At 41.9% G+C, this 17,146-nt stretch overlaps 1 protein-coding gene across 4 annotated transcripts in view; it reads left to right on the top strand.

Annotated features, from left to right (window-relative positions):
- Nucleotides 1-17,146, top strand: part of grm8a (glutamate receptor, metabotropic 8a) — a 245,637-nt gene that overhangs the window by 2,683 nt on the left and 225,808 nt on the right. For 3 of the 4 annotated variants that reach the window (XM_044108979.1, XM_044108980.1, XM_044108978.1), the window contains one exon: nt 3,788-4,581. In XM_044108979.1, the coding sequence (XP_043964914.1) occupies nt 4,039-4,581 (543 nt within the window). In that variant the 5' untranslated portion in view covers nt 3,788-4,038. Of the gene's footprint in view, nt 1-886; nt 1,353-3,787; nt 4,582-17,146 lie in introns of those variants that run through there. The other variant, XM_044108977.1, reaches the window with a different exon arrangement.

Below are 17,146 nucleotides of genomic sequence, written 5' to 3'. Positions count from 1 at the left end.
GCAAAAGGAACCTCTGCTTCTGAGATGTGCTGGACTTTGATTAGACAGACTCGGAAACAGATGTGAGTTACATATACTGCACATCAGAATTACTGGGGCCACTAAACCTCATTAAGAAACCCTCTGTGACTTTGCCAAGGAGAAAGTGTTTAATAAACAATGATCCAGTAAGTAGACTATAGTGTTTGCAGATGAATCAGAGCTGGCTAGCCTATATAATGCTGGGGGCTTTAACTGTAGCGGGGGCTTGCTTGCTTGCAGAAGTGGCTTTGACCTATTTCCATTTTGAGTGGGGAGGAACTGATGAATTAATTGGGACAGGAATGAATTATATTCATCAAGTGTCACGCCGTGATGTCAACCGACTCCCAAGCCTGTTCGTAGGGATTTGTCTGGACAAAATCAAAGTTGGGGGGTGGAGGTTAAAGTTTGTTTCTAAAGGCTGAGTACAGGAGAGCCCTTGTGTTTTTTGGGAGGAAAAGGGTGGGATCTGATCCAGCAGGAACAGATGCAGTGAAAGATTAGGAGCAGGATCTCCTGCAGGGTGGTACAAGCTCGCCTGTCTTAAATAGCAAGAGGTGGGGGGAGTGGGGGTGTCCAAGCCAGAAAATGATTTATGGCAGTCCAGTTCTACAAGACGGAAACTCAAGATGAGGTGGTTACTTAAAAAACTCCTGATTTAATTTAAATTTTTTTTTTTTGAGAGAGAGAACAGCATTACAAAAGCCTCTCAAAAATAAAATACTTCTCAGGTTTGCCTGACTGGCTTTATTGTCAAAGAATCAAAAGGGAGGCTTTTATCTTATTTCTCGTGTCCCTCTGGATCAGCTCTGCCCTCTCTGTCTCTCTTTTTCTCTCTCTCTCTTGTGTGTTTTCCCTGCCACTGATCAATCACTAGCTGAGTGATCACAGCTGTGTTCACCAGTCTCTCAGCAGCACACCCCTACTGTTTTGCTTTGGATTTCGCAGGATGTTTTTCTACCTTCCGAGTGAAACTTTTTCACCACTTTTCCAAGCTGGACAGCCTGTTGTTTCGTTGGCCATGGGAATGGGATCTCGTACAGTTAGGGGATAGCTGGCACTTGAAGTTTGGTTATTTGGAATCTGGAAGGTGACCTGCAAGAATTGGGCTTCTTCAAGGAAATCAGACATTCTGCTTGGCTCAGCAGAACTCTCCAGTTTGAAGGGACAATGCAATGACTGTGGTTGTTTACATTCTGCTTGTCGGATAAAAAGGTCATTGTTTCTTCATATTTAGGTGGGTAGTTGTCAAAGGGGAAGTTTAACTCAGGCTGACTGACTACTACAGACTGAAAAGCATGAGGATGGACCAAGCCGTGTTCTTCCATGAGGTAATGATCTTTACTTTAACACCAGTGCACCCGTGTTTACTGCTATCCGATTTGGTAACCGTGGTTATGTCAACTGGTGTTTGTTTCTCATCTTGCCAAGCATTTAAAAATGTGCGTTACCTGGGCCGATATCTGAACACAGGCGTTTTGTGAATCAAGAAGGGATTTGCAATAGCATCTTTTGCCAGTTCAGACAGAACATCTGCAGAGCTTCCAATGAGATCGTGTGACATTATCGTGCTATTATTGCTTGGGTACTTGTAGCGCCGCTATCTGTGCATGGTGAATGTTTCGTCTCTATAATTTTTTTAAATCGCTTAATCTGCAGTATTTTTGACTTCCAAAGAAAGCCTGCAGCAGTCTGATTTAAAGATAAAATTGCATATTCCACAGTTTCAGATGAATGGGTAGAGGATGCTGTGACATTATTTTTCTTAAAATAACCATTTAGAATAGTGTAACTTATCCACTTAAAGCGTCCTGGTATTGCAGTTGATTGCTTGAGGATGTTGTCGCCGCTCGTTCCACTGATGCTGGGTTTAGTTTAAAATAAGATGAGACTAACTTTACTTTAGGAGTTTGTCGAGAGGTGCCTTTTGGTTTTATATCTTTAAGCATTTATGCTCTTATTATAACTCAACTGTAGAGAAGAAGGTGCTGCATATTTCGGGTGCTAATGTAGCAGGAGACGTATGGCTGTTTGTGTGTGAACGAAACACTCCACACTAGGCTGAAGTTATGCGGCTATATTCACACAAACTGAATACTCGTTCTTGCCAAAATGCAAGTGTTAGTGTTAAATTTGTTGCCATGGAGCTCACTGGAAGAAATTAAAGGGAATTGTTAGGGTTTTTTTTTGTCTTTTCTCCTTGAATCTGGCTGTCAAGCTAACGATTAATTATCTTTAAATATTTATTTAGGCCCCAGAAATTTGCACAAATTGCCTCTTCACCCTGTCTGCACTCACAAAAGAAGAAGAAGAAGGAGGAAAAAGAAAAAAAGAAAATCAAGGGTTTGAGATCAGGGGAGGCAAATGAGAAAATAAATTCCCAGGGGCCTCGGCTAATGAAAGCACATTAGCAGTCACGCCGTGTAGAAATCCGCCAGTTCGTCATGAGCAATTTTCTGTCCCCGACCAACTTATTGCAACAATATGGCTGCTTGCTGCGCAGCTCAGTGGAGGAAGCGTGACATTATTACAACCGGGGGTGAAGGCGGAGCCTTCCTGCAGTGGGTGAAAGCCAGTAAAGCGTTTCAACACTTAATGATGTTGATGTCAAATGAAAAAAAACCTTTAACATTCACTTTACCTGTTGAGTTTGAAGCCTTTGAGGAGGAGGAGGAGGACACACACTGAATATATGTTTATTTAACTGTAGCAGATTTACAGTCGCTCCACAGCTCTGTTGTGCCTTTGCGATGCTGTCACTTGCCTCATGTTTCTGTTGTCTCTCTATTTATTTTTTAACTCTATCTCTCTTTCCTTTCTTCGCCCTCCTTCCTCTCTTCACCCCCACCTCCTTCTTCTTCTTCTTCTGCTTCGTCACAACTGCAGCAGGTAGTCATGCGAATAGCCCGAGGATCTCCCCAACCAGGTCCTCCGTAAGCCGATTCTCTCCTTGACCTGCCAGCAGGGAATAAGGGTGTAGAGGCGACAACAAACTGAAACACTTGGGATGGGTTTTTTTTGTTTGTTTTTTTTGCTGTCCAACAAACACACTCCCAATGGGTTTTTGCAGTAATTTAGTTGCACACCCTTAACTAATATTTTGCACCGAAACCCCTTCTGGTCCATTTCCGTATTCAGTTTTCTGGAGTTTACGCCTGCCATCACATGAATTAAACCTGAACTACGGTTTTAATTGGATTTCCTCGACTTCCCTTCGCCTAGTTAAAGCCGTCGTCTGGTCACAAATGATCCAAATGACTGGAGAATCCATGGCATCGTGAAAACTGTAATCGGCAATCGCAGAAAACGTGGGACAATAGTTCCACTACAAACTGGGCGTTTGTAATGGTGTTTGACATTGACAGACCGGTTGGGGATTCTGCCAAGAGAGACACTGCAACAAACATGGCCAGGTTTCAGTTTAATGGTGGGCAGCAGCCTGATCCACTACTTTTCTGTCTCTTTTTCTTTCCATTTAACTTTCTGCCTTTCGGCTCAATCATTTTTCTTTAGAGGATAAATGTGACATGTGAAATAAGTCTTGAACTTATTCATCGTGGTCTAATTATTTTGTCACATTGGGCATTTTTTACAGGGGGTTTGTGCATTTGTGAGAGCCTCGGTATATCTGTATTTTTTTTTTTTTGTAGCTTCATTCATCTTGGTCAGGGTTTTCCACATGCCATGTGAGATTTGCTGCCCTGCAGCGGTTTGACCCTTGCACAGTTAATGGTACCAACATGTCTTGTCTCTGTCTCTTCAACAGGCTCTGCAAAAGATGTGACTTGTGGTTCACACGCTCTGCCCCCAAACCAGATATTCGCAGCTGAAGTGCCACATTTCCTGCTACACCTCCTGTCCGTTCTCTGCCTTCCCTGGATTATGACTTGCTCATGGGTCTCGGCTAACTCTGCACCTGGGGTCCTTTACCCCCGCCTCATCAATCAGTAGAAAAGGGCCGACTTTAATAATCTTCAAAGACTCTCGGATCACGTTCTGTTACTAACCTCTTTGATCATGGAATCTCAGTGGGGCCCGACTTTTCCCCTCCACTCTCCCTCTGTCATCTTCCTGCTTCTGGCTGCTTCTTACACCTGGCTCTTTCCCATCACAACCCCTCAGCGAGTCCCGATAGACCCCCAGGCCGCTCCGGAATACGCTCACTCCATCCGACTGGACGGCGACATCATACTCGGCGGGCTTTTCCCGGTGCATTCGCGGGGAGACCGCGGCACGCCTTGCGGGGAGCTGAAAAAGGAGAAGGGCATCCACCGCCTGGAGGCCATGATGTTTGCCATTGACCTCATCAACAAGGATCCCGAACTGCTGCCCAACATCACGCTGGGGGCCCGGATCTTGGATACCTGCTCTAGGGACACGTATGCTCTGGAGCAGTCCCTGACGTTTGTGCAGGCCCTAATAGAAAGGGACGGCTCCGACGTCCGCTGCGCCAACGGAGACCCTCCGATCTTCACCAAGCCCGACAAAATTGTGGGCGTGATCGGGGCCGCGTCCAGCTCCGTGTCCATCATGGTGGCCAACATCCTGCGTCTGTTCAAGGTAGGATTCAGTCTAATTTTCCCCCCTCTGGGACCGTTTCTGTTTCATCTTGACCACAAACCTAAATGTAGAATGTGAATTGTGAAGTCAAGGGAAAATTAGAAGTGTGGTGGCATTTGCATTCTTGTTCCAAAGTTTTATATCTGTTGCTGTACTTTCTCTTTCATTCCCTGGACACTTTTAATGTCTTGTTGCAGATTCTTAATTGGATTTAAGTGTAATGTAACTATGAGCTACATCACCTTACTGGCTCTTTGGGGTCATTGTCATGCTGAAGTTTTAAGATTTGTTTTCCAGCCCTTTAACAAGTTATTTTCCAGGATAGTCCTGTATTTGACTCCAACTTTCTCTTTGTTGCCCTGATCAGCCTGATTGTCCCCTGATGGGGACAAAAAAAAATAAAAATCTCTGCATCTGCTTCATACTGTCCCTACCATGTCTCAAAGTGGAAAGGTTTGTTGGTGATGAATGCAGTGTTAGTTTTCCTAATTCAATTCTAAGCTGTTTTCACATTCCCTTACGTGGCTTTTGGCAAACTGTAAGTGAAACCTATCATCGGTTTTCTTGAACAATAACTTTCTCCGTGTCACTCTTCCATAAAGGCTGGATTTAAGCCGATGGTGCTTCTAACAGACTCTCCCACCTGAGGTGTGCACCTCTGCAAGTCCGTCAGTTAACATGCGTGTTCTGGGCTGCTTCTCTAAACTATGCTTCCTTTGCCCGACCTATCAGTTTAATAGGGCAGCGATGTCTCTGTAAGTTTGAGTAACTACTTTAAACTTCGTGACAACTTTTTTTCCCTGACCCTCCTACTGTCTTCCTTGCTCTTCGTGATCCGGTTTGTTCACTAATGTGCTCTTGCGCCTCGCAGACCAGCTGGATTTGCACCGAGATTAAATCTCACATTGCACTGGATGTTGTTTCGGGAAATTGGAATAGGCTATATGATGAAAAAACCCCAGCAAAAGAGTAAACTACACATAGACTACCTAATCTAAGGCTAGTAATGTTCTACTTTGGGTGATTAAATAGGTGCTAAACATAAAAGCACATCACGCCTTTCAGATGTTTGAAAAGTCTTAAACCTTGTTTCCTTTGACTTCACAATTATGTACTACTTTGTGCTGATCTATCACGAAATCCCAGTAAATTACGTTCATAAGGATTAAGGTTGTGAAAGTTCAAGGGGGTATGAACACTTTTGCCAAGCACTGCACATGCTGAATTACTGCCATCCCACGCAGCATCCAGCCCCTTCACCCATATAGGCAAGATAAAGTTCAATGGCGGCAGCCATTTGGAGCCTTATCAGTTTCTGCAGCGGTGACACCTCTTCCTTCACCGGTTGCAGGAGAAAGATAGCCTGTGCATTTCACTCTCAGAGCCCAAAGTGCGATTTCAATCAAACATTCAGATGCGTCTGTGAAGGAGAAACTGATGTGTCAAGCGATGCTTGTAAGTTTAAGGTTGCGCGAAATAATAATAATAATAATAATAATAATAATAATAAAATAAAATAAAAATTGCAGCCAAGTGTGGGTATCTATTACGAGCTCGAGATCTGTCAACAGCCACTTCATTTCCTGCGCCCTACGGTTGTTTATGCACACGTGTGTCGCCTGCGAGGACGCCGCTTTGTGATGCCATGTTTTCAAGTACGTGTGTGGGCCTAATTGAGTGTCCTCATCGGGGTGCAACTCTTTTGTGTTTTATTTTTTTTTTTTTTTTTTTTTTACATCCTTTTACATCCTGAAGCCTTTATGCATTTCAGGTGTGTGAGTGTGAGTGTGCGCCCATTGTCATCATTAGCTGCGCTGACTGATGGTGGTGCGATCGTGAAATAGGAGTCCGGTAATGACGCCCATGGCATTTTTTCACATCCACATTTATCCCACGCTCTTCCACAGTGTGACCACACATTTCTTTGGCACAGAGGAATCCATATGCTTGTGTTTGTGGGGAGGGGGGTGGTGATTTTTATTTTTTTTTTAAATGTTATCCTGTGTTTCAGGACGCGCACATGTTAACAACCGGCTTGCGCTTTGAATGGAAGATTTGCATATTAAACAACAACAACAACTAAACATGATTTATTCCAGGATCTGTCACAGCAACAGCCCTCGAACAGAGCTCTTCTCCCTGCCTCTGCGGTGCCTCGCTCTCATTTGCCTAATACGATTTGGAGCCTCGCGCGTGTCTGTGTGTTCGCTCGAGCTCGCAGTGTGTGCGCACGCCGCGTGCCGCTATTGTACATCCGCTGATAATTTGTGTGTGGGAGTCTTCTGCGTTTTTTTTCCTCTTTTCTTTTCTTTTTCATGTTTTTGTGCGCGCAGGATCTCCGCGTTATGTCAACCTCATGCCTGTGGCTGTCCTAACGGTGTGTCGTGTATCTCTCCCTGCATGCTTCTTCATAAATAATACCCCCCTGTTTCTGGAAGTCGTGGGACGCAAACACATGTTCGCACGAATGTATTTCAAGCAAACATATGTTTTAGTTTTATTAAAAAACAAAAACAAAAACAAAAAACAGGCTAATCTGACAGTGTCAGTCACAGCCAGTCGCCCACTCGAGACATGATGGGGGTGCGTGGGGCCCCCGTAGCAGAGCAAGAGAGAAAGTCTGCTTGTGTCTCTTTTTAATTCTAGCAGTTGACAAGTGCGATTCAAACAACAGATTGTGTGAAAAAGAAAAAAAAAATGCAAAAATTCTCCACGTTTTTATTTTTATTGTTGTTATTTTTCCCCCCCTGTGCTTTAGCAGCAGAGGGAGCCCCTTGCTGAGAGCCACAGCTGAGAGAAATCAAATCAAACACGAGTCGCTGATGTTTCTTTTGTTCGCCGGTTCCTCGTTTGAAGATTATCTCTCTGCGCTGAGGGATGATTCAGAGCGGTGCGAGGCGGGGCTGGAGATAACATGGGACTTTTTGTAAATCAGGGCAAAGCGCGCCATCGCCACAGCTGCATGTTGCAGGAGAAAATCTGTCGAAACAAAGTGAGTGGAAATTTGGGGCTTTATGACAACAATTTGGTTTTGTTTAAATCTGGCTTTGTTGTTGTTGTTGTGTTTCATTTCAGACCCTTACAAAAGTTTAAAACAAGGCATCAACGTGAATATTATAACTTGTAATTCTAACACAGAGTATAATTTTGAATGGGAAAGTTAAAGAAAATGCAGGCGCTTTGTCTCCAAAGCATTAAGGTTATTAGAAATCAGCTGCTGCCTGACTGAGATTGTTTGTGGATGACCTTTAGCTTGGCCACATGTTTAGCACTAGAAATTTTTGTGTGGCATATAAACGACTCACTATGCATTATTCATAGATCTATATTGACTTAATCTTGAGGTACATCGAAAACGGCGTCGCTCTCAAGCTGCATTAAGCTAACCTGTAAAAAGTTTTCTGTATGAAAAAGTCAAGCTAATTGCATGGATTTTTTAAAAATAAAACTTTGCAGCCATCTCTCTTTGTGTCATAACCAGATGTACATCATTTGTTGTTTACAAATGATGTACTAAATAAATGCTGTTGGATTGTATTACAATTTTATTTGCTTTAAATGTATAAATACTGGAAAGATGGTATTTTCCCTTCAGGTTATGTCATGTGGATATAAAACCAGCCAATGTCAATCTGGGTTATTAGAAATGAGAAGTTGTCTGTCACTGTCTGATTGGCCAGTGAATCATATAGTGGGAATAGAGGCAGGGGGGGGAAAAGTACACCATAAAATCTTGTTTGTCTCATGGAAACCCACACGGTCATGTAGGTTTTCCCTCTTTCCTTGCTGCAGGAAGTGAATCGAAGACTCCAGGGCGGAGATGTTTATTAAAGCCACAAATTCATTTGATTTAATTTCCCAGCTTGAGTGACTGTAAACCATGAACACGGTCTATTATCAACCTCAATTTCCTAAATTATGTTGCTGCTCTAATTCAAATGTGGCCCAACCTTCAACTAATTACAGCTATTATTCTAGTTGTGATCCAGAGTAGGATTACAGACAGAGCATAGCTTGTTTTTTGTTTGTTTTGGGGTTTTTTTCTATTGTATTTCTATATTCTTTATTTTAGCTTTTATTTTATCTTTTACACCAAAAGCCTTATATTTTTGGCATCCACTGTTAGCAGCAAAGTAAAAATCTAATCGAACAGGGAATCTTGTCATGAATACCAAGCCTTCAGTTTGTACCAAACTCTCATTAAATGGAAGTAATAAAGATTTATTAGCATTTTTACCTTAAAATAAGACATTTTTAATCCCATCTGGTCAACTTCCTCATTGTAGGGTCTCTTAAGATTTCCTTGGATTTTGTTTTGTGTGTGTGTGTGTGTGTGTGTGTGTGTGTGTGTGTTGCAAAGTTTCTCTCAGCTTCATTTGTTATTTCACTCCGTTTATTGTCGCTGTGCGTGTTAAAAGAAAGAGCATCAGAAGGGGGCACTAAATTTTATTTGTGTAACCCATTGCACAGATAAAAATCACAAACCACAAAGACGCCACATAGTGGAGACGTATTTTGAAATTAAAGGCACAGCACACTGAAGAAGAATGCCTTAAGCTGCACTTTGAATGAGCTCAGTCTCTTGCATGTAAAAAATAATAAAAAATAAAAATCTTGCAGTTGATGCAACATGCTGCAAATAATGATCCCCTTGAGTTTATCACGTAGTTCTTGGGACTACAAGTAGATCTTGAGGGCTTCTGATGGAGTAAGTATCTTTCATAGTTCTGTAACGGAAGAAAAAGTTTAACCATAAAAGGCCCGTTCATTTTGACAGGTTGCTTGTCAAAATGAACGGGCAACGAGATGAAAACACGAGCAATGTGAATCCTTACATGTTCCAGTCAAAAACTGTGGACCAACAAATTGTTTCAAGGGCCAATTAAAAATTAATGCATGAGTGAAAATGTACAGTTAAGTTTTCGAGGGAGAAAATAATTTGTAACAATGGGGGAAGCAAAGATGGGCAGAAAAATCCACTTACAAGTGATGCATCGTGACATTGTGCCATTTTAGAGATGGCACAATGTCAAGTTGATCCTACAGTTGATCAACTGTCATTGTTCTAAAACTGTTGTCTAAGTACTACTGGTGGCACTTCGACTACCTTTAATAGAACCCGGTTACGTATTTGGAAGGGACTTTGGGACAGATTGACAACTGCTTGTGGCAGCTCGCTTTGTTCCAGTCATTGCTGAAGTTGGAGCTTGGATCTGGCAGCGGCATCTAAACAGTGTTGGGTTCCAAGCTGCAGAAGCAGCGCCGCGTTTGAATCAGAGGCCAAGCTGGTGAGATACTTTGAATTTCAAATTCTTTTTTTTTTTTTTTTTGTTTCTTTTTTCTTTTTCCAAATTCAAACTGAATTTTTAAATTCTGAGTCAAAACGGCGTGCACATTACCATCATGCAGTACAAGTGAACCTTTTTTTTCTCTTTGGGGAATTAAAAAGCAAACAAAAGAAAAAGCTATCGGGATCTGCAGTTTAGAAATGTATGTGAAGGTGAGAAGTTCTACTGGTGTTTTATATACGATCTACCTCAAAAGTCAGAAAACTGTCTTCTAAAAATTCAAATCAAAATTGGATCATTGTTACATTATGTCGATGCAACACTGATTCACAGCTTGAGTTTTGGAGCTTGCTTAAATGACTCGGTGGACTTCATTTTAGTCTAAAGTAAAACTTTTTAGGACTCTTACGAAGCCTAAAAACTATCCTGCTTGAAATATATTCGGAGCGTGAGGCTCAGAGTCTTCACGGTTCTTAATGCTCAGCTCTCTTATGGGATCTAAGCCTGTCATGTTTTAAAAGAGGCGCTCTTCACTGCAGTTTCACTATTGGTGGCTTCCATGCTGTCTTAATAAATGTGTTTGAAATATTTTTCGCATTTCCTCCCCGAAAGAAAATATTCATTTAAGATTATTGGATCAAGTCACGGCTCCCCAGACGGGTCGCAGACGGCCTGGAAAAAGGTGCGAGATGATTAAAGTGAAAGTTTCTCTTTTCTGCTTCCCAATTTTGAAAACCTTACCTCTGTAGAACTCTGTGATATAAAGTAAAAAAAAAAAAAAAAAAAAGAAGGCAATCTTTCATCTTTATTTTATCATTAGCTAAATTAAAGTCACAAATTCCCTAAGAGTTGGAAGTAATTGGTCTCTTTCATAGGAAGCGTGTACGTATGGCATGAATCTTAAAGCCGTGTCGGTTCGGGCTCTGGCATAAACTTCGTTGAAACGTTGCAACGTTCTTTTGACCTTTGCCCTTAAATCGTTTGGGCAGGTTTAGCCGGATTTTCCTTGAGTCATTTTTGCAGCATGATGTGTATAAGAGGAAAAATATTTAAAATCTGATTTTTTTTTTTTTTTTTTTCCTCAGACGACATTGATTGCCACGTGTGATGGACGGAATAAATGAGGCACTGTTGATTTTTCTGATATGGGATTGGTGTTTCCCCAGGGTTCCACAAACAGAGAGTTTAACATTAAAGGTGCAGAGAGTGGAGCGTTCCCTCCACCGCGAAGCTGCACATTTTATAATTTCTGCACCACCTCTGGGTCTCCAATCAGCACTGAGGGAGTTTTTATATATATACCGTATTTTCTGCACTATAAGGCGCACCTAAAAGCCTTCAATTTTCTCAAAAGCCGACAGTGCGCCGTGTAATCCGGTGAGTTTTATACATGGACCAATATTGAGCCACAACAGGTTTTGCAACGACGGTAAGCATCCGCCGACTTAATTTCACACCGTAGAAGAAGAAGAACTCCGGCCGCTAGATATTGGTTTTCACAGGGCCTTCAAAGCTAGACTGCTAACTGCGTGGAAACAGTGGATGACAGAAGGCAAACGTTCACCAAGATGGGGAGACGGCGCCGGACGACATGCGCCACTATCTGCCAGTGGATCGTAAATGCCTGGGCTGATGTATCATTCTTGGTCCGAGCTTTCAGGAAGGCAGGAATTGTCACTGACCTGCTGGACAACAGCAGCGACACTGACTCCATTAATGACGACTTTGACGAGACGGAGCCGGCATGTTGGACGCCGTATTCGCCCAGCTGTTTAATTCGGACACTGAAGAAGAAGAATCCAAGGGATTCGTGGATGAAGAATAAATTAATAAAGTGAGCTTATAGTGAATATGGACATTAACGTTTGAACAGCGTTGAGTTATTGATATATTGTTATTGCTTTGCACTATTTAGTGTTACTATATTGTGATTGCACTAACGTTTGGTTTACCGTAACAGTAACAGACTGTTTTTTAGGTGTTTATCGAATCGAGAAAAAGTTCCCCTCCACTATGTGATATAAATGTCGCACTACATGTTACCACGACTCTGACTTTACCTCGGGGGAAATAATAAAACAGCTGTTTATTCATTTTGGGAGTGAATGGAGTTGTCAGAACGCTGGTTTGTAATCTATTAATAAAGTTTGACTGACCTATCTGACTGTTTTGTTGACATTCCCTTTAGCGCAGCTCCATTTAATGGATGCATAACGTAACCCCAGCCTCTACTGGAGCGTCTATTCTATGCGCCTTATAATGAAAAACGTTTTAAAATAGGCCATTCGTTGAATGTGCACCTTATAATGTGGTGCGCCTTATAGTGCAGAAAATACAGTACAAATATACTCTACACATTAAAAGTTAGTTTAAAACTCTTTATACTGCATAGTGTTGTAGACTGCCAGTCAGCTGGCTGATAGACTACAAAGCAGTCATGATGTAGAACTTAAAATGAGCTAATCTTTGAAGAAAATTGCAAAAAAAAAAAAAAAAAAAAAAGGATATTATTCTCCATAGTATCCATTATGATCAGTTTACAATGTGATTAAAGTTCATACATCAAGATCAAAATAATGGATAAAAGTTAAAAGTGTTGAATCATATACCAACGTTTGCTCCAGATAATTTAGATGAAAGGGAAAACGAAACAAAAAAAAAAAACACACAGAAAATATGTCCGACAAATACTTTTCGTGTTAATAAAAGAAAGAATCCTTTGAATCAAAGCGGGGACTGATGCACCGCCCGCGTTCAGCTTTGTCTGCCGTTACCAGGAAATCCCACAATGAAGTGATAGACGCATTTCAGTCGGTGACACTCGCACGCTGCGTGTCAGGAGCTGAAAATGAAATTCAATTCTCAAATTGATAAGTGGTGGCTCTCCCCCGGTGAGAGTAAATGGAATGACGGAGCCTCGGGGGAGCTTTGGAAACACTGCACCCGCACACCATCTCTAACCCTGCATTCATTCAAAATCAACTGCAATTGATTCTGCTGGAGGCTTTCAAACTCACACACACATATACGCCCACCCACACACACACACACACACACACTTGGGGCAGTCTTCATTTGAGGAGAAGGCTTATTGTCTTTGTCTCCAGTGGAGGTTTTTTATGAAGTTGTGTGTTCCAAGTCCAAGGCCGAAGTCTTTCCCACGCTCTGCTATCCCGCTTCACAAACGTCCAGCTGAGTTTGTTCTGGTTGGCGTTGGCCAAGATTTGGAAAACGATGCCTTTTCTTTTCCAATGATTATTTCTGTTCCTCCATTTTGAGCAGAATTAGCATTTGTTTTTGTTTAGCCACCATTAGTTTTGTGACTTTTGCCAGAACGAGCAGTGCAAGTGGACAGCTGCCAAAGCGTCAACCAGGGGGATTCAAAAATCATCTCTGGGAGATGTATCAAAGAGGACTTTGCTGCCAGAAGTGGGTTTATAGTTTTTGTTAGAATCTGATCTACTAAAACTTCACCTTGTGAACAGTGTTTTTTAGAGGTGATGGATCTGTGATGCTGTGGGTCAGTTTCTCTTGACAAAGAAAGCAAAGTTTTCTCCCCCAGGATAGCCCTCTCTGTGTAATGTGATCAAAATTTTAAGTTTCTTCTGCAATGTATGATAAGGGGCCTGTGATTTTGCAAAACAGTTTTTAGGTCATGCTTCTTTTTCCCTCCACTTAATAAAAATAGCCTAAGGGGAGAATTCATAATAAAAGTCAAGACTCTGCAATCATAGAGAGATTAATTTTAAAACTTTATACACCTGTAAGTGTGATTTAAGCTTAAGCTTGTTAGGCAATTTAATTTTCAAATTTATAGTAACCATTTTCAACTTAAACACTCTTGAAAATCAAAATTCATATGATTATAAAAAAAAAAAAAGTAATTTACTTTACTTTCACTTTGAAAATACGATTTGACTTTAATTTTTGTTAACGGTTAAACATCCTTAATGTCCTTGATGGCTTGGGTGAAACATCTAGTTCATGACAACTAGTTATTTACATGGGTTGTGTTGATGCAGTTTCTGGGATTTCATTTACTCCAATAATTTAGAATACCTTTTATAAACACAATTCTTTTTATTTATTTATTTTTTAGATTAACTGTTTTATACGATGAGCTAACGTGCTAAAAGTTTCTGAACTTGTACAAAGATGTTGAAGTTCTGACTCTGTTCTTGTTTAAGGAAAGTTAAGTTTCTACATGTTGTGTCTACAGATGCTAATATGTTAGCTTTACCTCTGTCTTCTGTGAAAACCTGCTGGTGGTTTGTTAAATTTCTTTATTCATTTCCTCTTGTGTGATTTGCTTTCTGTGCTGGTAAACATTTTCAATCCATATTATTCATGCTGGGCTTTTTCTGTCTTTGGGAACCACAGTACACGTACATGAGTGAGCGGTTCTTTTGTCCCTGCATAAGCTAATAAAAAAAAAAAATTGCACATGCTTCACAATACTCAAATCAGTCAGAAGAAGAAGGGTTTGCCTTGGATGTCGGAGCATAAAGCGAGCTTGAGGCCCTTCGCACATTTAAAATGACATACCGGACCAATTTTCTTTCAGGCAAATCGGCACCTCCCGAATTACAAATCAATTTGGCCTTCTCTCTTCACGAGGATGACGGCGACAGCATCAAAATGCAATTAACGAGAAGCGCTATAATTCTCATTCAGATGCCAATTTGGACATAATTCCCTACAAAGGTGGCCGTTATTCACGAGCTTATGCCTCCTTTGATGTACAGTGTTGTTCTAATCCCGCTGGCTGCTTTTAATGAAGTAATGAAGGGAGAGGGGGGACGTGAGGGCAGTGGGTGTGAAGGAGACTTAAGAGTGAGGGAGCAACAGAAGAAGAAGAAGAAGAGAGGACTGAACGAAAAGTAGACAAGTGGAAGTGAATCCTGGACAAAGATGCGCTGGAACGATAAGAGGAGAGCGCCGCATCCTCCAGGGCGTAATGATGTGGTGTTGATTTCCTTCATGAAAGCATTACGCATTAAGAGGGTGACGATAATGAAGCCACAGAGCTCGCCGAACAGCGAGCGGGAAGGCTCATTAGGACGCGAGCGGGGTCGCCGTTTTGTGGCGGCTCTCTCGCACGCAAAATGCTTCACCGCGACTCATCTGTGGCGGGTGAAAAATCACGGGTTGCTACAACGGGCCAGGACACGATCATCCAACCTTCGCTAACGAAGGCAGACTTAACGAGCAAATGGTTAATGAAGACGGACTTAATTGTCCTTCTGAAATTATTTATTACCTTCATCTATTGTTGCCTGGAGATGATTCATTAAGAGCTGCTCCATGTTGTAACGTCTGAACTGGGGCTAAATTGGATTTGTTTTCAGCTGGATGGTGCAAATCCTTTAACCTGGGTTTGAAGCTGGTGAGTGGGTGAACTCCAAATATGCAATTCATTAAGCTGTTCCCTGGATGAAGAAAGGCTAAATGCAAACTGACAAATGATTTGCTTACCCCTCACTGCAAAGGGCAATATATGCAGTCCATTAAGCTGGGTTTTCACATCAGGAAAGGTGGCAATGGGTTTAAAAAAAACTCGTAATTTGGAACACCTACGGGGCAGTAGAAATGTTTAAGCCCCTTTGTTAATGTCAGATCATCAAAGACATTTTAACGGCAAATGAAGGTAAACTGAATAAAAAAAAAAAGAATAAAAGGAATTTATTTTAAGATGGGCAAAAGCCGTTCAAACTAAATTGGTCCTGTGTGATCAAGTAATGGGCCTGAAGGGCTAGAGACTCCAAAATTCAAAAATTGCTGTGGAGAACATTTCATTTTAGTCAGATGGACTTGGTTGTGTGAAGTGGAGCATCGCACTGCTACACAATGCTTAAGAGTCACGAACTGATGACCGGACATCCTACAAGATCTTCTTAGGCCCTAGTTGACTTGTTGTAACAGACGGAACCAGAAATTTTGGTCTCTAAGCAGAAAAGAAGCCCCTCACCATCACACTGCCACCACTCTTCACTTGAGGATTTACTGCCTTAGGCAAGGCCTTTAACCTTAAGTTACTTTCTGATCTGCATGCTTGAGAGTGCCGCTGGGAGAAAAATGACTTTAGAGTAAACAAACTTCCTGCAGTTCAGTGTATTTAAAAAAATTACAAGTTGAGTTTATTTACCGCTTTCTAGCAAAGACTGACCTTTGTGTTCTTTTGTTCCGAAAGGGTTTCTTGACGCTCTCTTATGCCAGTTTTGCTTGCCCAGTCTTACATTTGTATCATCAATACTGACCTCCGCTGGGTGAACTGTGTCCTGCAGGCCTTTAGATGTTGCTCTGGGTTCTTTTGTGAACTTTATCTCGATCCCAACGAGAAAAAAGCCAAAAAGTTAAACATGTTGGGGCTGATGAGCCGAACAGCGCTTTACATGAATGTGATCCGTTTGTTTTTCAATGACTGTGTAGCTCTGAGTTCCAATGTACTATTGGAGAAAAGTAAACTGAAGCGCCAATGTTTCCGTCGGAATCAGAAACCTTGGCTAGATGACACCAGACGAACAACTGGGATCCAAAAGACTGCAAGGAAAACAAGTGGCACATTTTTGTTTGAAGAGAATGTTTCATGACATTTCAGTGGCGCAGGCCAAAGACCGGTAGCGCCTAAGTGCATGCGTCCCCGCGATGCCCCAACTACCTCAAGCTTGTGCCGCGTCAAGAGAAACGTGGCCTCGTGTGGCAAACACAAGTTAACAGCGTCTGTGTTTTTAGACGAGATAGGAAAGTAATTTAAAGTTCAATTAAGACCCCTGATGAAAAACGAGAGGTCATTAAAAACGTGCTTGACGTTATGCTTAGTGTTTCTTCCCCCCTGGCCCGTGAATGCGTTTCTCTGTCGTTCCCACTGAATTGTGTGTACTTTTGACAAAGAGCGGGTCGGAAAAAAGGCTCCATCTGTCCCAGTATTGTCACTGAGAGGACCAGTGCGTAGAGCGCATTAAAGTGGAATGAGATTCTATCTCTCGCCGTCCTTTCATCAGCTGAATGGAAGCTTAGATAAGGGATAAGTGAAGCTATTACACACAGCCCCAGATTTCACACATCACAGGTGGACAACACACACACACACACACACACACACGCCGTTTGATACACTTGAGAGACCTCACTCACGCTTTTGACTCTTCGACTCTTGCGCTCCAGCTAAGGCTGTGACCAATGGTGGCTGAACATGAGTCACTTGAAAATAATGGGAGCGTAATTAATGCTATTAGTTTCACCTGGCAGCTCCGGTGTGTCAAAAAAAGAAGAGAAAA

Source organism: Gambusia affinis, linkage group LG23 (assembly GCF_019740435.1).
Source record: "Gambusia affinis linkage group LG23, SWU_Gaff_1.0, whole genome shotgun sequence".
NCBI classification, from domain to species: domain Eukaryota; kingdom Metazoa; phylum Chordata; class Actinopteri; order Cyprinodontiformes; family Poeciliidae; genus Gambusia; species Gambusia affinis.
The sequence above is the reverse complement of the archived record's forward strand: the minus strand, read 5'-3'. Positions and strand labels throughout refer to the sequence as shown.